This window comes from Lepisma saccharinum, chromosome 8 (assembly GCF_977018435.1).
Source record: "Lepisma saccharinum chromosome 8, izLepSacc3.1, whole genome shotgun sequence".
In the NCBI taxonomy this organism is placed as follows: Eukaryota; Metazoa; Arthropoda; class Insecta; order Zygentoma; family Lepismatidae; genus Lepisma; species Lepisma saccharinum.
In genome coordinates this window covers 58361631-58380094 of record NC_139236.1, presented here as the reverse complement: position 1 = coordinate 58380094, position 18464 = coordinate 58361631, and the positions used below count along the sequence as shown (strand labels likewise).

At 36.9% G+C, this 18464-nt stretch overlaps 1 protein-coding gene across 1 annotated transcript in view; it reads left to right on the top strand.

Annotated features, from left to right (window-relative positions):
- LOC145991031 (rRNA N(6)-adenosine-methyltransferase ZCCHC4) overlaps positions 1 to 18464 on the top strand; it is a 64053-nt gene that overhangs the window by 32410 nt on the left and 13179 nt on the right. The window contains exons 6-8 of the mRNA XM_083126712.1: positions 851 to 1088; positions 3129 to 3239; positions 8569 to 8732. Coding sequence (XP_082982838.1) covers positions 851 to 1088; positions 3129 to 3239; positions 8569 to 8732 — 513 coding nt within the window. The remainder of the gene's footprint in view (positions 1 to 850; positions 1089 to 3128; positions 3240 to 8568; positions 8733 to 18464) is intronic.

Here is an 18464-nt window from a genome sequence, read left to right as displayed (position 1 = left end):
AAATTCTCAACACATTATATTCTAAGAAAGGTCATTTATACAGAGGTGGTACTTGTACAAGGTCGTTACAACTGTACACTTCTGTTCACAAAAATTGACACACTCGTCTGAGTTAAAGATCAGCTTCGGAGCCGATCGAGTGTGGCAGTACAGCCGAAGTAAACGTTCGGGGAAAACAGCACTCTGCAGTATTGCTTACCACTAAAGTTTTTCTGAGTGATACTCAGTATCCCATAACTAATTAGTTTAGATTAATCTAAGTAAAAAACAGCCTCAATCCCTTCGCTTCGGAAAATCTCATATTCATTTGAAAGCAGAGGGGAGTGGATGGTGGTTCCATTACCTCTTTCCCGAGCTCGACGTAACAGCAATGTCGATGTTCACCAAGAGGGTTCCGACCTGAGCGTGGGTGTTCTTTGCGAGAGTCCCTTCATCAATTTTCCCATATCATCATTTATCTTCTTCGTCGCAATTAACTAAAAGTGGAAGATAAGAGAGACTAACAAAAAATAAATAAATTGATATTCAAGATGCGGATGGGAGAAAATAAACAATCCAAGGCAATAAGAATATCTATCATGGCCCGAATGATGTGACTTGAGGATCACTTTCGTTACTTTCTCTTACGTATGTAAATGGCTTTTCTAGCTTGTAATTTGAACACCAAAGTTGGATAATAAATCTCGCAAAATGATATGCTTGCTAAACATTCGTGTTAAGGAAATTTCACACCATACTGATGCATGTTGCATATTACTTGGCCAACCAGTTTGGCACCAACCTTTGATATCATGCTATGTGGTTGTGGTGTACTTCAAGTGTTGATACAATTCCTTTGTTTTCTTTTCAGCATTCATTTTACTCCCCATCACAGTTCTGCTGGTTCAACATGTTCAACCAACATTTTTTCCTGGGTAAACTTGGCAGAAAGACTCTCAGAGAGTTCCTTGAAGGGGCTAGTGGGGAAGGTGTAGCTCTTGTAATGGATCCTCCTTTTGGAGGTCGCGTGGAAGCATTGTCACTCGCCTGCCAACAGTTTGAGAAAGTGCATAACAAAGTGTGTGGGACAAGTGGAGGAAAGCTCACAAGTAAGTTTCATGTTGTTCAGATAAGTATATAAGGGTGTAAACTTACTTTACATGCAAATACAGCAGAACCCCAATTCTGTTGCCCAAAATAATATACTTATTTACCCAGTTAATGAAATGTTATCATTGATTTTTTTCCCCCTAGATTTGACATTTCCCTACATTTTATTTCTTTCTTTTAACCTCTACTCATATTTTGGCAGATATATTGACCATCGAATATAAGGTGCTACTCGTGTTTTGGTTGATATATCGACCATGCAGCTGATTACAAAATTCCTGTTTTTTTATTATCTTAATACTTTTTCTTTTAGGTCGGAAAGACTTACAGTGGGTTAAACGAAGCTTTGGCAAGTAATGTGGATGTGCCCCCCCCAAACTCAAAGTTACGTATGGAAGCTAGCGCGAATTTTAAATTCGTGCACTTATTTGACAAAAAATGTTATAACTCTTAGACTATTTGACCAATCTACTTCGGGTAACTTTTGTTTTGCAGCTAAAATATCAGGGCATGCAACCGTGCAGAAATCAAAATGTCAAAGCCAATAAGAGGGGTTGGGTGGGCCGTGGGCCCCAACTTTTGATGAAAGAAATCATAAAAATGGGAAGTTTGCCCCCTCTTGCCCTGCTATTTTGGGAAGGGGGGGCAAACTTTAGCCTTACTTTCAAGGAAGGGTCCTTTCTCAATTGAGTGAAAGTCATTTCATGTTCCTGGGTGCATTACATTATAGAATATGTGAAAAACTCCCCATTTTTATGATTTTTTTCATTGAAATTTGGGGTCCATGGCCCACCCAACCTTTCTTATTGGCTTTCCCGTTTTGATTTCTACACAGTTGCATGCCCTGATGTTTTAGCTGCAAAACAAAAGTTAACCCGATGTAGATTGGTCAAATAGTCTACGAGTTATATTTTTTGTCAAATAAGTGTACGAATTTAAAATTCACGCCAAAGGCCTCTGCGAAACTGGGGTTTTTCTGATGACCCCCTCGGCAGAGTAAAGGTTAAGCATCTGGACATGACAAGTGCGCAATGCACACATTTTTTTCCCAGTTTCCATCTGAATTTACAGTTACGTCATTCATGTATTTGTCAGACCTACATACTGGCATGATTAAGAGATCTCACCTTTGATGCAAATGGTCCTGGTTCAATCCTTGGGTCAATCAGTGATGATAATTAGAAAGGAGTGGAGTGATAGGATTGATTGAAGGGAATCTTGCATAGAACACTTGTGCCCAGGCGAGGATTCAAACCCAGGACTTATGACATCTTAGCATGTTGTGCTAATCACTCTGCCACAGAGAGGTGGTGAGCATGTACATCCAAAGAAAAGTTACTTTGCCTTCAAGGGGCTACAGTTCCCTGTACGTTAACGCGTACCTCTCTGGCAGAGTGGTTATCACAACCAGCTATGATGCCAGAGGTCCCAGATTCAAATCCCAGCCTGTGTATGAGTGTTCTTTGTGACTGTCCCTTCATCAATTTCATCATATCACTCATCCTCATCTTCGTGATTAGTCAAAAGAGGCAGAGAAGCTAAGTAAAATTAACCAAACCATGTAGATTTAATAAGGTAGAGATTCAACCAAATTGGTTTTGGTGTGTAGATTTATTTTAATTTTCTTTAAAGCATGTTACTTATTAACATTATTTTAGAAAATGATTCTTTACAAATTACTATATGTTAAGAGGCAGAGTAATGCAGATGAAAAAGTAAAAATGTCTTGAGTTCCCGCTGACCTGGAAGAAATCGGGTATTTTCTGTACTTGGATTTGAGAATGACAATAACTCTTTATTAACTTCTTTTATACTTTTAGTTTATTTTGAGTAAAGCTGAATAAACTGATTCTCTTGAATATAAGAACAGTTCAACACTCAGCACTTGATTATTCATATGTAAAAGTATCGTACTTAATTTATTTTAAAAATCCTGGAAAAATCAGGGAATTTGTGTCAAGAAGCTGGCACCCTGATTAAGCATAGGAGTGACAAAGTTAATGACGTGATTTTACACCCCATTTGTTTTCTCATTTCAGTTTTCTGGACATTCCCATACTTTATGGAGAGTCAAATTACAGCACTGTGTCCAGATTTTAAAATGCTGGATTACAAAGTGGAATACATAAATGACAGCCAACGTAAAACAAGTGAGTTGCCTGAGTACTTATATGAATAAGGATACACAAAGAATATTCCTTGTGCAATTCATAGCCAGTATTATGTTAGTACAAGGCTCATTCAATATATAACCGGAAATATGTTGTAACAAATATTTATTACAAGCACCAAAAGAACTACTGTACTATGTTTCAACATAGTCTCCCCTAGTTCAATGCACCAGCGTTTGATAAGGGCACTGATTCCACAGGAGAAAAATTATTTTAGACGTGTGCATAACCACTCGTGCACCACTGACTGGACTTAGTCGTCATTCTGGAATCTCGATCCACTTAGTGCATGTTTCAGTGGACCAAAGGTGTAGAAATGGGAAGGTGCAATATTGGGTGAATATGGAGGGTGGGGTAAGCACTCAAACTTTAGGTTCTCAATGGTAGACAATGTGACATTGGCAATGTGTGGTCTCATACTGTCAGACAGCAAAAGCACACCAGTGGACACCAGAATGCAGAATTGCTGGAGTAGGTGGTACTGTATACATTATGATCTTCTGGGAAGCAATTTCACTGACAGTAATATGCCGCTTCTCCCGTATCAAGTCCTCCACTTGAACAATGTTGCTTTCCGTGATGGCAGTGACAGAGCGACCTGGACATGGAGAATCTTCAACACTGGTTATGCCGTTTTTGAACTTCTCAGCCCACTGGTCCGCTTGTGATCGACTCATAAAGTTGTCACCGTACTGAACTGTCATGTGGTGATGAATTTCTATGGCTTTCACGCCTTCACTCAAAAAAAATCTCATGATACTTCGCTGCTCCAGCTTGGAGCACTCCTGTAAGGGTGCCGCCATCTTGTTTGCTAGCCCCAGCTATGAAGAGCTTAATGAATTTTTTATGCTACTTTTCTGGTTATTTATTGAATGCACCTTGAATGTACTAAAATAATGGAATGCAACAAAAATTAGTTCTGTAAAAATGCTGTAATTGACCATGCAGCTTTACATTTGGGAGATGAAGTTAAATCATTGGGTTATTGATACCAGGTAATTTTTTTATGTCAAATCTAAGAACTGTCATGCCTTAATTTTTTTTCTCAAATTTTTGCCCACAAACAGGGTAAGGATGTTTCATCATAAAAATCATCATCTTCTTTGCTCTTCTGAGAAAGCCAACAGGTAGTTGACGAACATCTGAGAAAAGAATTAGTAAATAGAGATACCAATGCTGATGTATAGGTATACTTTTCTGAAAGGAGTGGTATCGGTATCAGAAAGCATCAGTTGGAATTTAGTTATCGATACTGGCCAATACTTTACCAGGGTTTTTGTCTATCATGGTGTCCTCAGAAATACTGCTCAACACTTCTCGCTGAATCTAATTATGCAAAATTAGGAGTTTCTTTTTGCACAGTTTTGTGTACAAAACAGGATTTTGTATTACATAATATGCATTTTAATATTCTGATGTAATTCTTGTACAGGGTGTCCAAAACTTCTATCACATCGATTTGCCTAACATACACGATAATTTTACCATCATTAACTTGAATTTTGCACCAGTGATTTATCACTCTTTTCTAGCTCACGTCACTTTGAGTTGCAAAGTATTATATGTAATTTAGATGAAAAGATTCTCTCGGGCTATTGACCAGGTGAGTTGTGGAAAATATTCCAAGCTTTCGCTAACGTCACTCTCATCTTCAGGGTAGAAGTTCACTTCTTTTCATCATTCGTCGCCAAGAAAGCTTCTAGTCTTATTTCATATGTAACTCAGTTTTTAGTATAGTTGGTAGGCTCTCACCCAAGATTGATTGATTGATGTGGTTTATTTTACTTCGCGAAGATGACAATGATCCATGAGATCATGAAATTGATGAAATGACACAAACACCCATGCGGAGCCTGGGTTTGAACCCGGGACCGCTGGCACTTTGCTAACCACTATCACCCAAGAATTTTTAAGATGGGAGTAGGGAGATGGGCCTCAACTTCTGGAGAAAATAGTGTGAGTTCAATGATGCATATGAATGGAGCTAAATAATTATATTGCTCTATTATCTTCAGGATACTGAAGCCCAAAATTGAATTCTGCCCTATACCTCGACTATGTGTGAACTGGAACTCAATGGTATAGTTCATGTTTGTAGGTAAACTACATCTATATTAAGCAGAATGATTACCAGGCGAAAGGTATGGAGTGCAGCCTGTTGCCTCGTTTATTATGGAATTTCACCTCTAAAAATCAGTGGTAGCGATTTGGTTCCAAAACTGGGGGTCGGGCAAGATGTCAAAGTAGGGGAATGAGTTTATTTTCCTTTGTTAGATAAGGTATAGCATAATGCTGAGGAAAACATGGCAAAAAGTGAGGGGACTGCTTCCCCAAACCCCCCTAAATTGCTGCCACTGGTAAACATTGTTCAAGTGTTATTGCTAGTTGCCGTTACAAGAAGACACTAGGCTGAGACTAAATTCTGGGGTTTATATTACAATTAATTTTCTCGACCAATGCCTTCTCGATTGACTAGATTTTAAGCGGAACAACATTCAGTTGTCTGCGTGTGTTCCTTTGCCATGCTACAGCAACTCAATCGTACCCAAAGTGCCACGCCCACTCATCAAGACGTGTTGCTTTGGTGCAGACAATGTTGCTGTAATCTATCAGCGTTACCTTCCTATTCGATCTTTGCATTCGCGATTGTCTGCCACTACAGATACATTTCAGACAATGCTTCGCATCAACAAATAATGTGAGACCTGGCAGGCAACTGTTAAACTTTTTTCTCTCGGTTTTGTATTGAGGCTTTCTAGAATCAAGATATATTAACTTAGTTCTGTTTCATATTCCCACAATTTAGCTTTGTGCAGTAGTAGCTTACATTGCAAGCTAAAACAACATTAGACAGGTATATTAACATTTCACCCGTTTCATGATTGTATGGAACAATGTGGTGGAAAAAGCACACTACTTGAAACAATAATAATATAATAACAATTGGCCGGCTCGATGCCCAAGTGTGTTAAGTGGTCGGCTTTTGATCTTGCTGCCAAAGTTTTCGGGTTCGAGTCCTGGCCTAGGCATTCTTGTTTATGAGTGAATTTCATGTAATCATCATTCATTCTCGTCACGATTAGCCAAAAGTAGCAGAAATGCGAATGAAAATAACAAAAAGATGATGATGATGATGATAATCATCATCACCATGATAAATATAGCCACCCATTGACCAAGCATGTCGTGTTTTCGACTCACCAAAGTTCCAGACATGAATCTGGGCTAGCATGTGTGTTCCTTTTAGAGTGTTCGTTTATCAATTCCATTCTCGTTGTCGTGATTAACCAATAAATGGCAGAGCAGCCACACAAATAAAATGTAAAATAATATCAATATTATCCTGTGACGAAAGTAAAATAAATGCTCCCAAAAATATGCAATGCAATAAAAAAGTAAGTAGCCTGTAAATAAAAAGTGAGCCTGCATTTTTTTTGTAGACAATGACTGGAAACATACTCTTAACTCGAATGAAAAGGTTTATGTGAAGGTTTAGTTTTCGACGGTTGCAAACACTACAGTTATAAGGTTGGAAACACTGCACTTCCCTTCCAGGCGCAACTAGATGATTCAAAATTCCAGGTTGCATAACAGTAAGGATGAGTGATTCTTAATTTTCTGGGTGTATATGAAAAATAGTTATAAAACCACGTATTGTTTTCTTGAGTTTGTGTAAAAAGAAGAGTGTGTTGTGCTATATTTGCCATCAGAGGTAACTTTGAAATTTACAAAATGTTGGCCGTGAAAATACTAAGGTTGTTCACATAGGAATGCAGGAGGTTAATCATTACTCTTTACCATTAAAATGAGTTTGTAATTGAAGGTACCATTTATGAAGATAAAAGTTTGACATGTATTATGGTTTTGTAAAACAAATTTTGAATGTGGAGCTTCTTTTTTTGGCTTTTTGTAACAGTGTCATTAGTAGTTATGAAAATAATGGCCGGTTTTTCGATTACATAATAACGATAGTTGCATATAAAAAAATATTTTAATCACCTTTTTGGTGTAGGATGTCTATTATGTAGGGCCGAGCCGATACCAATGCGTATGCCAATACTCTCGCTGATTCCCACTGATACTGATGCTTGGAAATTATAATAATTAAAAGTTATTCAAAATCTAGATTAATACACTCCTCACAAAAAGTTCGGAATATTGTTATATTAGGCAAAACAAGTTTGGAACATTATTGCTTGGCAATAGGTGACAGGCACGGTGGCATATGTCGGTGAAAAAAAGAGAACTTCCACCAGACAGATACCATATGTTGTTGAATTCCAAGGCTGTGTCTATCACCTTATGTCAAATATAACAATATTCCAAACTTTTTGAGGAGTATATTAGTGTGTATGCATGTAAGTATTCCACTATGCATCAATTTTCCAGGATTTTTGTTTTAAAATATTTGAGAATTACACTAGAATATTAAATTATATGCTACACCATCACAAAATTCAGTTCTTTTCACACGAAACAGATGGAAAATAAAAATATACTTCGAATTTTGCATAATTTCCTGGATAATTAGACACTGCAAAGTGTTGCATGGCATTTTACAGAGTCTGTGAAAGACCAAAATGGCCAAAAACTATCAGCTGTAATTGGTAAATAAATTCGAACCATAAAACTACCAGCTGCTGTTGGTAAATATATTCCAACCAGGAGACTATCAGCTGTTGTTGGTAAATAAATTCCAACCAGAAAACTATTAGTTATTAGTAAATAAATTCCAACCAAAAAACTATCAGCTGTTATTGGTAAATAAATTCCAAACAGAAAACTATCAGCTGTTATTGGTAAAAAATTCCAACCAGAAAATTGTCAGCTAGTATTGGTAAATAAATTCCAAACAGAAAACTATCAGCTGCTGTTGGTAAATAAATTCCAACCAGAAAACTATAAGCTGCTGTTGGTAAAACCATAAAACTATCAGCTGTTATTGGTAAATAAATTCCAACCAGAAAACTATCGGCTGTTATTGGTAAATTTATTCCAACCAGAAAACTGTCAGCTAGTATTGGTAAATAAATTCCAACCATAAAAATATCAGCTGTTATTGGTAAATAAATTCCAACTGATAATTCCCGATATCGATACATCGGCATTGGTTCAGCCCTAATATTATGAAAAAACAAAACAAATAATATGTGGATCAGTTAATCACAAACAAATCTACCATATGTCACTTGCATTCCAGTTTAATAGTTCTTGCTCTAGTAATGCAAAGTCTTATTCACATAAAACTAGTCGTTAGTTAGCACTTTCTACTGTTCGTGTACTAAGGCTGTTTATTTTTCTTACCCAGAACTGAACAGCAGAAAATTTGGATCAGCAGTTCGTATTTTTACAAATGCAACAGCCGTGGTTGTCTTTCCAAGGAAGGATGGATACAAGTTCTGCAAGATTTGCCAAATTTTTGTATCTTCCGAAAACAGACATTGTGCGAAATGCAACCAATGCACATCTAAAGTAAGTATGTTCTGGGTGAATAGTTTTGTTTATTACATATGTATTGCACCTCAAGCTGTTATTTATTAATTGCCACACTACCTTCCGAAGCATCTTTCATTTAATCAGGTAAAGTTCCTTGTGCATATAGCATCCTGCCATGAAGGCACATATTGGGGATGGGGGGGTAGGATCCCACATATTCTTGAGCTCTGTTATTTTGGAGGTCATGTGATTAGCACCATTTCTCTGTCTACCTTTATCCCCTAGAGTTGCCCCCTAGGTAGGTGATGTAAATATTGCTTCTGAAGAGTGGCTATTACCAGGCTGGGTGAGCCCCAGAGCCTTAACTCATTATTTTGTAGGTTAAGCTCTATTTTGGTACTCTTAGAAACACTGTGCTAATAGTTACATTGGGAACCAATATATTTCTTTAATTAGTAGTAGAATTTACATGTTAGTATCAATTATTTTGGTTGGTGGTTCTTTTAGATTTTCTCCATGAAGTGAGGAGAAAGCAACTTGACAAAGACAGTATCAGCACATTCGTAATTCCATCGCGTTTTAATGATGAAAGCATTACTTTTACCTCGTCACCTGTCGCATCACTTACGTTCTTCAAGTCTTGTTTCAAAATGGCGGTGGAAGTCAGAAGGTGTTAGTCTCGTCCTCTGTGCCCCAGCAAGCATTCCCCGGAGCTTGTGCTACATGGTTTGAGCTGCAGGTCCCGTAAATGCAAGCAAAAGCGTAGTATACATCGACCACGAGGAAAAGAATCTTCGGTCAAAAGCGTTCATGCATCTTTCCTGCTGTTCTCGGGGCTTCAGTGCAGTGTTGTCAGGTAAGACTTGAGAAAATCGGGAGATTGTTTTTTGGGTAACCAGAAGATCTGCTTAAAAAAATGATCTAATAATAGTGGATGAATAATGTTCTCGAGGAGAGAGACATGGGCGTGCACACTGGGGGGCAATTGCCCCTAATCTTGGATGGCCACAGATTTTTCCAGGGAGGGGCAAGCAAGGTATTTTTCCAGGGGATAAACGAGGATTATTACACCATAATAGTGCTCCCCCTCAAAAAACGACGAGTTTGAAATTATCACGTTCCTGGATGTAAACTACTGTGACTGAAATTAACTTATATCTGAAATAAAATATACTTTTAGGTTAACATTCATTTTCCAGAAAGGGAGGCATGTGGTGGCCATCGTACTTACCCGTAGAGACAAAAGGGATGTAAAATAAAATCAGAATAGAAATAGATTTTGGGGTGGAATAAAATACGACCATCTAAAAATAGTAATGTAATAATACTATTAATTATTATGTCCTAGCACAAGTGAGTAACATTTGGCATAATTTCACAGTTCAAACAGCACTTTTCATGGCTGAGTGGAGTTCCGCTCTACCTCTCCCCTCTATGCCCAAGTAAGATGAGCAGGAAATGCATTTTGAGCAGGCCCTTGGTGGTACCATAGCAACAGGTTATTAAAGATATCTCCTGAGAAATCTATAGGCCTTGCAACACTGACTTGGACCGTGCTGGAGGCTCCTCCCCAGAACCTGCGAGCACGGTGCGGTTCTGGGCAAGTCTTTTTCCCTGTGGTTCCACTATAGTTTATCACCCTGCAGAGGCAATATTTACATCATGTACATCTTTTCCATTGTTTTTTGTCTCCTTAAGTTATTGTTAACTTTGATAATAGAAATAGATTGAAAATAAATCTGAAAACTGAAGAAAATCACGGTAGATTGAACACAAAAAAAACTAACGTGTTGTTGTATTTAGTTATTTTAGGCTGCTACTCTATAAATATTTTAAAATGCTAATCGGGACAATGAAGATGAATGACGATTGAGACCACACAAAGCATGATAGAACATGCATGTCCTGCATGCAAAAATCAAAATCTCACAACCTAGAGCGTTCACATGTCATATGCCATTATAGCAGACTACAATTACCCCAATTCCTAAAATCCATCATGTTCATCAACACCTGCGTGTGGTGGAAGAGGTAGACTGCGATGGATTCAGATAAAAGAACCAATGTAAACACTGAAGTCATAGATGAAATAACAAATGGGTGATATGTTATATTGGAAACATTGTTTTTCCACATCTCATCTCACAAACATAAGTGAAACTAGACTTCTTTTATTCTAAAGCATTATACATGGTGCCCAAAAGAGGCATCCAAAAGTAGTCAGAGTTTGTTACTTTTTTTTGGTCACCATGTATTTACACGAGTGTGTGTCATCTGGAGACCTGCCTCTCCCCTCATTGGAGGTTTTCAACTGATTGCACTTTACCCCTTCAGTATATCCAAAACCAACAATAAGGAAGAAACCATTTGCTCCTTTACACGGTTGTAGCTTGAATTACAACAAAAACAAGTTAGAATCCATAATCACTGTGTGCTCTATGAACAAACAGCTACTTCATGAAGGTATTTCAGTGCAACGAGTTCCACATTTGTAGTCTGTGAGATATTGAAAGGTTCTATTAAAGTCTGACCACGAAAGAGGTGAGTAGCTCAGATGGACAAATCAAATTTCAAAAGGAAAAAGAAGGAAAGTAGATTTGAGATGAATATTTCGTTTGTGATTTTGGTTGATTATCATTACTAATTTTTACTAAGGCAACATTACTACATTTGAAATTTCAATTCTTCTGCCAGGAGTAGACTATTTTGGTGGGAGCAGTTTCCCATCTTCGTTCCACTTGCAGGGATCATACCTGTTTTGCCACTGGACTCATCCAGTTAGTGCGTGCACACTTGCCTTACTGGTCCTAATCTAACACAGGTGATGGTTGACATTAAATGTGTTGTTCTCTTATCTGATAGGTCTATAAGCCCATCACATTTTGTCCTATAGCTCTGACAGTTTGCGAGTTATCAATCCTAAAAAAACAATGGATCTGTGGAGGGAAGCGGTGGGCTACCAGACACTACCATTCCATACAAGGGGTGCTCTTTTCATAAGGCACTCAAATATCAATCTCTCTTCCATTGATTGCATACTGTATTTCGTTTTTGACGAAAACATGAAATAACACATTGTAATGTTAATTTTTCATGTTTCTAAAAGGTGTGACATGCATTTTCCTACCCTGTTTTGCCACGAAATGAACCACAAAATGTGAAATAGACTCTTAATAGAGTCTATTTACCGACATGACACTTTCTGAAGTTTGAATTATCCTGCAAGTTATGCAATTCACGGAAAATTAATTAATTCTGCTGTAAATATTTGAGAAGAAAAAATAGACCCCTTTATACAGGAATAAACTTAATACTCTGGCAACTACATAAATGTGCTATTAGAAGGGAGATGTTTATTTTGTGGAATAAGTGCAGTTTTTAAATCAAATTTAGAATTATAGTCACAATTTTAAAACCAAAATGTCATTTTACATACTGATTTTGATCAGATTTTTCACCACTGTTACACCAAAATTTAATTTTATTTAACGCTTTTAAACCCGAAATTGACTGTTTTTGTAACAAATTTTTGCTTTATTTACCAAAAATACTTTGCTTTTCTGCCATTTTTGCTTAATCACAACACTGAAACCTCTGGCGTTGTAGCATGCTGCGCTACTACTCTGACACGGAGGTCCTTAATCTCTCTTCCATGTAGAACACCTGCATCCATGCAGGCAAATGAGGCTTTAATAGCTGGATCCACATCCAGTACAATCCCCTGTGTGGTGTATGTATCATGCCCATGTGTGTGTGTTTTTGATTGAACCTTCATCCATCTGACAGGGTGTCTACCAATCTGGAAAAGGCAGGGAATTTACTTTTTGTGGATATGTCAGGGAAATTTACTCTTTTTCTGGAAATACCTTTTTTGTGTAGGATTGCAGTAAAAGTAGGGTTTTTACTAAGTTTTCACTAAGTAATAAAGTCTTGAGGAAGGAATTTATGCCCTAGATAACTCTGGAATGTACTTGTGCACCTGCAGCTATGGAAACAATACATAGGACAAACCAAGAGGAACTTCTGTACAAGAATTCATGAGCACAAACTAGATATTAAAGGAAAGAAACAAAAATCAGGTTTATCAAAACATTTATTTGAATACAAAAAGCACAAATTAAAATAAACCAAACCAAAAGTGCAAAAGGACCAATTGAACTGAATGTAATAAAAAGTCATTTGCCATCTTAAAAAGAACAGACAATCTAAATGAACATGTGGGACCATTAGATAAAGGATGGCAATTATTATTAGAAAAAACTACTAACAAAAAGTGTAGTGTTTCTGTGTGGAATCCAAACAATCACATCACAATAAACAAACAACCAACAAGAAGTGCAGACATCTTTACTTCCTGTCAGCCAGGCAGCCATGTTGGATAGGATAGTTAGTTGCCAGCCAGACATGGAGTAGGAAGGAGTGACAGGGTCCTCTTTTTAACCTTAACTTACCTTCTTGAATTTTGACTATTCTGGTTCTATCTCCTGAGGAAGCCACATGATGTGGGGAAAGCTAGAGTACATACTAAACACTAAACTTTATTACTTAGTGAAACAAAAAAAAAAAAGACAAGAAATAACTTTTAAATTTCTTGTGGACGAACTGTACTTCAGTTTGATATACAAAAGTATGGGTAGTTAAGAGCATGCGATACAATTTCCACGTGAGTCTGCCCAAGCCGTTCCGTCCATGGCAGTGCGCCAACTTAGCTCTCTTGGAGCCAGATGCAGCTCTTTCGTGCACTCGTTCGGCTGTGAACTGGGTCCCCCCATGCCCCAATGCCCCACTATGATGCCATCACTGGTTCCGGCCCACATAGACCAACTTTTGTCATAATTATACATTTTGCACGTGACAGGATATTGTTATATTGGCTGCGTCGCCCCACTCCCTCTTATCTCTCCAGCTACTTCTTTATAGCACAATGCTAGACGTGAAATTGACATAATATTGTTATCAGGAAATTCTTTACTTTCGATTTCATACTACCATCGGTGGATTATTGAGATGGGCGATGCCACTGGATCTAGATGTTGAAAACTAAGAATAAATTAACGATAATAGCAGTGCCCCACCCCTTTGACAACTAACATTACCCTAGAAGGCACTTTATCCAGCCATCGTAAATCTAGCTCCATTAGAGTCAGTTTTAACTCCATTTAAGGTGAAATTTAGTTCTTTTATGCCCATCAGGTTTGGCAACACTGTCAGGAGGCAAGGGAAAAAGCATTGATCATATGGGAGTATGATTTGATTCATTCTCTTGTGAATATAAAACTTCCGATGGAATAGAAAGAGATGTCAACGGGAAGAGGGCAGTTTGAAGATGAATTTCACCAGTGGAAAAGTCGAAACTTTCATTTGATTAGCCGTAACTTGATGTTGAAGTTGATTCCCCATAAGGAATGCATAGGATTCCGAAAATTATTATTCATCATATTTTTCAAACATCGTGTCCAGCTTAATAATCAACATAACAAAAAGGTTTGCACTTGCAACATGGAGAGAAATTCATACTCTTGGATACACCCAGGGTTTGTTTTAGTATCAGTGCCCATTCGGGCGATACTGAAGTAAATGCACAATTGGTGCGTAATTGTATCTCCTCGCCTTAAGAGTAGAAATTTTACATTAAATACTGTGAGAGACAACTCATGCTTTGAATTCTTTAACAGGTAGAAATCGACTACAGAAAGTTGTTACTGGTATTTACCACTTTCTCCTTGCAACTTTTGTGGGGGCGGCTGTACACTAATTACCCTCATCATTGGTCAGGAAAAATCTGGGAATTTTGTTTTGTTTGAAAGCACAAAATGTGAAATAGCACATTTTAATGTTAAATTTTCATGTTATTGAAAGGTGTGGGGTACATTTTGCTACAGCAGTGTTTTGTCATGGAATAAACTCTTAATCAAGAAATTTAGAGTTTTTTTTTTCCAACAACACTTTCTAAGGTCTGAATTATCCTGTCAATTATGCAAATAACTGAAAATTGATTAATTCTGGTATGAATATTTGAGAAGCAATAATGGACTCATTTACGCAGGATTAAAATTAATACTCTGATAACTACATGAATGTGCTATTAGAAGGGAAATGCTTATTCTGTGTAATAAGTATAGTTTAAAAATCAAATTTAGGTTTTTAATCACCATTGTGTGTACTACTTTTGATCCCGAAATATGCCCAGTTTTTGTACCAAAAATCCTGATCTTTTAATCACCATAAATATCAATTAGTATTTTAAAGAAAGAGACACCCAGTGCCGGTGAAGAATGGTGACTCACTTCACTAGAAAAAGGATATGAGGGTTGAATAAATTACTTCCAATTTTCACTTGCATTCTTGAGGAGTGCCAGGAAAGCAAAGAGAATAAGATTAGGGGAGAGAAATAACTCCCTATACTTACAATGGAAACTTTTTAGCAGACGGCTTGAGATGACGTCAGAAATTTTGAAATAAATTGGCCAATGAGGAACAGGGAGGTGGAATGGTGCTGCCGCCGCCGTCTAGGTACCGAACTACGTTGGTTGCCATAGCAACGCAGCAAGCAAGCTATATGCAGACGTCTTTCGGATTCAACACTACAGTCAATTGGATATTGAATTTAGTAGTTTCGTATTGCGCAAAACATTAAAGGACTGAAATATGTTGTTCGATTACTAAAATCAATTAATTGTCTATACTTTAAGAAGGATATACTTATCTATTTTGATAATAGTTATGACTAGGGCTAGGATCATTTTCATGACACAGCATATTTTTTTTAGGGTAGGGGTGATATGTTCCCTAAACATGTAGACATTCATATTATGAAGAAACTAATTAAATTAAGGTGCTTTTTAAGGGCATATTTGGCTATTAGTACGGGATACGCATATTTTGATGAATTTTCGGTCATATTCAGCATAGTTTTACATTTTCAACAAATATAGTCATTTTTTAAGTGGATTTGCTCTTATTCCCATTTTCACTCGAGTTTTTTTTCCACTGTATAAGATCTTTTGCATTTTTCTTTGAAAATTTAGAGAAAGTATTCATTGTGTATTTCAACTCAGTGCCCATAAAGTGAACTAAAAATAGTACATATGTGCAAATATCTCTGCATTTAGATGTTGATGTTTGAAACAGTCCAGTTATAAGGGCATATTTTGTAAAATTTTGGGTCATAAGAGCATATTTTATTTTTTATATTTTGATGATTTTTAGGTCATAAAATTCCTAGCCCTAGTTATCACTGTGATATGAGTAAATTAATTTGTACCCATGAGATCAGTTTTATTATGTATTTTCTTTGTTGCTCCCCAAAAAATTGACTTTTCATAATTTTAGGCACAATTTCGTGCACTTCATGCAGCTGCAATAAAATTGTAAACCTATATAAATTCAAAGTCGAGAATGTTCTTGAGAGTGGGGAAAAAGCACAATTAGTGCATGAAATCATGCTATGCTATCGTTCCTACAAACTAAAACCAGTATTTCCTTATTTATTTGTTTAACAGTAAAAAAGCACAAGTAAATAAATAAATAAAATATATGAATGACAACCATTCAGTACGTAGGAGGACTGTCCAAAATGCAGCCTCAGAGTAGCTTCTGGCTTGCTAAAGTTTCTTTAGTACTTATGAAACTTCATTATTTTTATTCTGAGGTATTATCTTCGGTGAAAGTAAAATGCAATGAGACCTGCGACCAACTGTTCTATTGGCCTCAGTGGCAGTACGCATGAAAATCTTGAAGTACCCTGGTGTATACAGGGGAAAAAAGGTTGTTTCTTCACACTTGTAAATATTTTTAAAAGTAATAATAGTATGCATGCACAATATCTTCAAGACACTGAAATTAATCACGTCTGCTGCTGGTCGGGAGGGAAGAGGAGATGCAGCAACACAGGGTGCTCTCTTTCTAACAACACACACAAAAACCGATGGTTGACTACGATATGCATGCAGGAGTAGCACAGGTAAAGAATGCATGAATTTTTCATACATCTTAAAAACATATCTGGTGCTAAATCTCTCCCCCATCCTCACAACCTAAAAGTGTAATCAAGGCCAAACCTGTGCATTAGACCCGACTTCAATAACTGGTTGAAGCAGTGGTTCAGATCCTACTAAACTTTAGTTTCAGTCCTGATTAGCTATTCTCTGCATAAGTGGAATTAAAAACACACAAACTATCAATTCAGTTCGCTTACAGGTGAATCTACTGTTCAATGAAAAAAATCATCAAAGGAGTAAGTGCCCAAGGATAAATAATGCACAAACTGACTTCACCACTATCATGCAACAATAAAGATGTGAAGCAGTCCAAATACATAGACTGGCCATTTTCAGTTACAGGCTAACCTATATTTGCCCACAAGGAGGAGGCTCCCTTTGTTTTAAAAAAAAGTTTACTTTGGTGGCCCCTTCATTACATAAATGAACATAAGAAATTAAATAAATAGCTATGAAAACTTATCGAATGTTACATATTCCTCAGTAAGATTCTGCTAATTCTTACTAAAAGTATGCACGTATTCTACTCGAACATATGCATTGCAGAGACTGCGTAAATAATGATTTTGTTATCTTATTTGCATTACATGAACAGTGTACTTACTGTATTATGTCCCCATATTGTGTTACTTTGTATATTCATTAAACAAGTGAAAGGTGTAACAATTCTTTTGTGTAACAAAAAAAATCAATAGATTTTTTAATGCAAAAATGATTTTTTTAGATTATACCATGGTAATGAACATATAAGTGTCTATATAATACCTAAATAAAAGCAATCATTCCTTCCTCTCCTGTCATTAAGTGAAACAAGTGTAATTCACTAAAAATCATGTAAATTCAGTGTAAAAAAGAGGCCACATGTGAGGTACATGTAGGTTCAAATCTGATGACACCACCATCAAAATGCCAACTCACGGAAGGTCCCCTGCTCACTTTATTAAAACTTATTTTCACATTTCCACATTTTAACAATTATTTCCAGGCCATTCTGTAATGATTCTATTTCTTTTACTTACAGTTCGGTAAGTTTTTAATGATACCAACCTTGCGTTCTGAAGTCACTGTGCTATGGTTTCATTGTTAGGCTAAATGCATAAGTTGTTAGGTTAGGCTTATTAGTATTAGCTCTCTGAGCATAAATAATACATTTGCAGTGTATTTATGCTTAGAGAACCAAACTTAATAACGTAGGCATATCACGTCTGACGTCATAACACAAGGTTGGTATCGCCATCTGCGAGAAGGAAGACCTCTTGGAAATACTTAATCGTTGGCTCCTATTTTTTTAAGAAAAAATCTTACATGCAACTACCTGTTGAAGCAAATTGGTGGTTAAGAATATGGAAAAATCCAAATAAATATAAGTAGACACTGGAACTCACTTTTCACAATAGCTCTTGGATGTGCACTTTGCATTATGTGCCACTCCTGTTAAAAATTGCTGAAACACATGGAGGTACTTACCTGAAGTTGTTTTAGTTAGTTTTCACCCCCACTCCCAAATATAAGTTTTCTATGGAATATCTTGGTAAAGTCAGAAGTGTCTTCACCAAAATATGTGAACTATACGGCTAAAAAAAAAAGTCTTCAATATTCAATATGGAGAATTATTTCCACCACCGAGGCGAGCATATAGGGCTATTTTCACCAGGTGCTGAAGATCAGAAATTACACAATCAGGTATTGAAAGTATTTATGGAAGAAATTTTAATGCTAACAGCCATAAACCTGAGCTGGGTAAGACTGCAGAATATGGGCTGCTTAG